Genomic DNA, 4465 nt, shown 5'->3' with positions numbered 1-4465 from the left:
ATCGGAAGAACTGGATGGAGTTGTTTTAATACCATATTTCTTCTTATTTGGGTACAAAGTCATCTTCAATGGGATTGAAAGCGGAGAAAGGAGCAAGAGGATCATTATGCAAAAAAATACATAGGTAACTAAACTATTAGGCGATAAAACATTATCGAGTAGTGTCGAAGTTAGCAAGTAGAGGCCTAGAACAACACTAACAATCTGGGTGAACAAGAAATGGCAGTACTCAGACGAGTCATCTTCTGAAGCTGGACTGCAGGGACGCACAAAATACATCATTGCAAGGCAAACAAGTGGCAGGCCAAGAGTAAGTAGCAGCAATAACTTGGAGGGCGAGTGATTGAGCACTCCTGTGTAAAGTAGAGTATACACTGCAGCGCTGAGGCCAATGTAACCCTTCAGAATGCCAGCAACTGTGCCTCTACTGAAAGGGAAGTTTCTCATGTTGGTGACGAGGACACCGGTACCCAGCCATGCGCTACTATTTGTAGCAATACATAAAGCTATCCATAACTGAAATAAGAACAAAGAATTATATATTGGTCATGATCAAAAGTAGAAGTTCAAATGATAGTCCAACACTAGAAAAACAAAAAGTAAAATAGAAACTTGAAATAGGAATCACTCTACTGATTGGCTGCTGTCATAAATAAAATGCTTATGTATAAATGTCAGAGCAGTAGAATTTAAGATGCTTAGAGAATTGCAAATTATTCCAAGAAACAGACTTTCCACCCAATTCCTATGTATTTACATATCTACGCCTAAAGTTTATTTTTAACATTTATAGTAACCAAAATTTTCACATCACATCAAAAATATCACAGTTTTAATTTTAAAAGATGAAATACATATTTTCATGCATATGTAAGGTAATATGTATGTAAAAACTGAAGTTTATGTGTTAGATACGTAAATACATAAGAATTAGGTGGAATGTAAAGCTTCCATATATTTTTGGCACAAATATTAGTTTACGTACTGAGGATGCTATCCTTGAGAGCACAATAAAACTGCTCGATAACATGTGAAGTTTATTAAACAGTAATTGCATTACTCGGGCCAAAATTGCTAATTTCTACAACATTATTGCCAGCAAATGATTCAAATATCTTGGTTGTCACCAATGTTTTAAAATACAGGCATAAGGCGAGGACTTTTACTTTAGAAGGGTGTAAACATCATAAAATTTATATTTTAACTACTTAAAATACAGAAATAAAGATTTAAGATGGATATAAAAAAAAAATTTATAATAAATTCTAAATTTTACAGGTCATAACAAATTATTAACATTCTAAATCCAAACTCTAAGTGACGGAAAAAATGAAGTCAAACAAAAGATGATCAGTGGGAGTTTCTGGAAGCGAGCAAGAATATGACACCATGCGAGAGAAAATAATTGGTCAAAAAGAACCGGAGAATCTAGGGCAATTTTTAACACTCCTAAATAATGTCTTTTAAAAACATGATCACATCAACATTATTTTAAATTGATTAAACCTTCAACAATTAAGATAATAGAAATACGAATTAGGTTTGATCAATCAAAATTATAAGATATTGCTTACAATTCATTGTACATTAACATTAAATCCTAGCACTTAGCATCAAGCCTTAAATCCTTTCCATGTAGAACCAAACAATACACATCAATTCATTAGATGACTTATGAATTTTTATATGAGCACCATTGGTCAATCTATTGGGTAAACTATATTTCAAAATAATGGAAATTTCGAAGAGCAATGAAGCAATAAAATTTAAATTCAAAATACATGTTCGCTTTGGGGTTTATAATTAAAATAAAGCTACATCTCAAAATCATATTTAACTGATTGACCCATTGAGTATAGCGTTCAAAAGGCATTATAATAAGGATCAAGTCTTAAATAAAATGTAGCTTGAAAAAATAAACTTTGACTATTTCAATAGATGATACAGAGTATAGTTCAACATCAAAACATGATTTAATGAACTCAAAGAAGAAACAAAGCTATATGAAATGAATTAAGAAAAATCATTGATCCCTTAGTTTATTCATAAAAACTTTAGTGACTTCACAATTATATAAAAAATCAAAGGAAAAAAAAACAAAAGTAGGATGTAAAATACCTTACCTTTATTCATAAAGGGCATGAGCTTTAAAAATTAAATTTCTAAAAAGGAATGTACATTTTAGTTTATTGTAACTACATATTTTAAATGATTAACGTCGCTTCAACAGAAAAATTATTGATAACAAAAGTAAAGCAGATTTCAATACAACAGTGGGTAAAATATGCACCTGAAATTATAGGCATCTGATGCCCCTATCATATGTAGACATGATGTGACAAGCCTTATAAGCTTAATGTGAAGCAAAAAGTTTCAGCTTCAAAGTTAGAAAAGTAAGCTTTAAACAAATTAAGCATCAACCCATGGATACAAAGCATTTGAGAAAAACTAGCACAAGTTAAATCTTTCTGATACCTTTACAATAAAAATAAGCTAAACAAAACTGATACAGCAGCAACCCTCATCACCCCCAAAAATCACCAGCCATTGTACAAGCCCTACAACCAGTGTCATAAATGGTTAACTCTAGCCTGGTTGGACATTTTCTTTGGTGCAAACACTCCAACATGGTTTCCAATCAAAGAGAATAAGGCCTGGTTGGACATTTTCTTTGGTGCAAACACTCCAACATGGTTGCCAATCAAAGAGAATAAGACCAGGAAACAATCTAGGGATCAACCTCAAAGAAATAGTGTAATGCAGCTGTATCTAGTAGTTCATAGTATATATGATTCATAGATCATATAAAATTATTACAACAGCAAAATATTATTAACCCAACAATTACTTTATCAGCCAAAAGCAAAATTCACCTTCAAGTAAGATATATACAAGACAGTTCTGATAATCAGAACTTTGTCTCCTCAACTTGCCAGGATTCGGAGGGTTAAGCGAGAGGGCTTCCATATCTATGAGCTTCAACCAATCAAAATGGAAAAAAACATAAATTCCTCTATAACTAAAGTCTTAGACCCGAGGATGACATGAAGGTCAGACTTAAAACATTCAAATATAATCGAGTTGTTGATAGCTCTCCTCAGTCAATAAATCACAAAAAAAACTGCAATGAGAGAGCCTCATTTCATCAGTCTGATGATGAGAGTTATCAAATTATGAGGTTATATTATATGAGAGTTATCAAATTATGGAGTCAAAATGACGTTTTTAAAGGAGAGTTATCAAATTATGAGGTTATATTATATGAGAAATTCAAATGATCAAGATTCAAAAGACTTTTCTAATTGACTGATAGGCCGAAGCAAAGTTAGACTTACAAGCTTCATTCAATAAAGCATCCGTAAATATATTCTCAAATATACAAGCACTAATATCTTAAAAAACTAAATAAAAGAAAATTCCTACAACCACAAGCTTTAATTAGTCACGTTGGAAAAGCCATAAGTTCTTTCATAGCTGAAGTTTAGAAATCGAGCATATCCTGAAGATCATATTTAATAGGTTTAAAAATATCCAGGTCATTGACATATTTACTCGCTTAACAAACCATGAGAACAAACACCGTTAAAGAACCACAGCTTTATCGATTTTATGACAATAGCAATGAGTCCTAAAACAATCCAGCATGATAAATTCAAAGGATTCAAATTCGAAAAACTTTTTCAACGGATTGATAGATTAAGGCAAGTTCTGAAAGATGATTTTCAATCAAACATAATCGTGCAGTCAAGCAAGAAAATATATATACATTCAGTATGCATGTTCCAAGATATCTTAGTCTACAAACTTCAACGATTCAGGTTGAAAGAAAACGAGTCTCTATAGCCCAAGTCTAAGCCTCAAGCATGTTCTAAAGGTCAAACTCAAGACACTCTAATATCTTTGACTTGGCGATAGCACAATTCACTCAACAAATGGCCAAAGTGAAAGAGCAGTGATTTCATTAATCTAATGACGAGAGCTATTAAGTTCTAAGCTTATTCTAAATCCAAGTGAAATAGATCAACAAGAATTTTATAATTGGTCAAAAATTCATTTAAAATTAAAAGAATGATTCTTGTTTATGAAGGTATCAAGCAAACCTAAATGTAATTATCAAATTGAAAAGTCAACTTTCTTCAAGAAAATCTAAGAATCACAAAACAAAAATCAAAGGAACTTATCTGCTACGCTGAGAAACCAAATAGCCCAGGTTTGAATAAGTTATTTGATACACCAAAAATACATGCATTTTTAGACACATATTTTATACCTATTTTTAATGATATTGCAGTTTAATATAAGGTATTTTGATGTTTTCTTGCAGGTTTTTGATTTTTAGGGCTTAAAGCAAAAAAAAAGCAAAAAAGATGAAATTTAGAGTCAAAATGACGTTTTTAAAAAAATATTCAGCGCCGAGGGCAGCGCTGATGACGTAGAACAAATTAACGCGGAGATTTTTTACTCA

At 31.8% G+C, this 4465-nt stretch overlaps 1 protein-coding gene across 1 annotated transcript in view; it reads right to left on the bottom strand.

Annotated features, from left to right (window-relative positions):
• The window catches only part of LOC110035703 (protein NUCLEAR FUSION DEFECTIVE 4), a 1642-nt gene extending 1131 nt beyond the window's left edge, over positions 1–511 (bottom strand). Inside the window, exon 1 of the mRNA XM_020739975.1 lies at positions 6–511. Within this exon, the coding sequence (XP_020595634.1) occupies positions 6–447 (442 nt within the window). The 5' untranslated portion in view covers positions 448–511. The remainder of the gene's footprint in view (positions 1–5) is intronic.
• Positions 512–4465: the final 3954 nt, after the last annotated feature.

The sequence above is a fragment of the Phalaenopsis equestris genome, unplaced genomic scaffold, assembly GCF_001263595.1.
Source record: "Phalaenopsis equestris unplaced genomic scaffold, ASM126359v1 Scaffold199248, whole genome shotgun sequence".
NCBI lineage: Eukaryota > Viridiplantae > Streptophyta > Magnoliopsida > Asparagales > Orchidaceae > Phalaenopsis > Phalaenopsis equestris.
The sequence above is the reverse complement of the archived record's forward strand: the minus strand, read 5'-3'. Positions and strand labels throughout refer to the sequence as shown.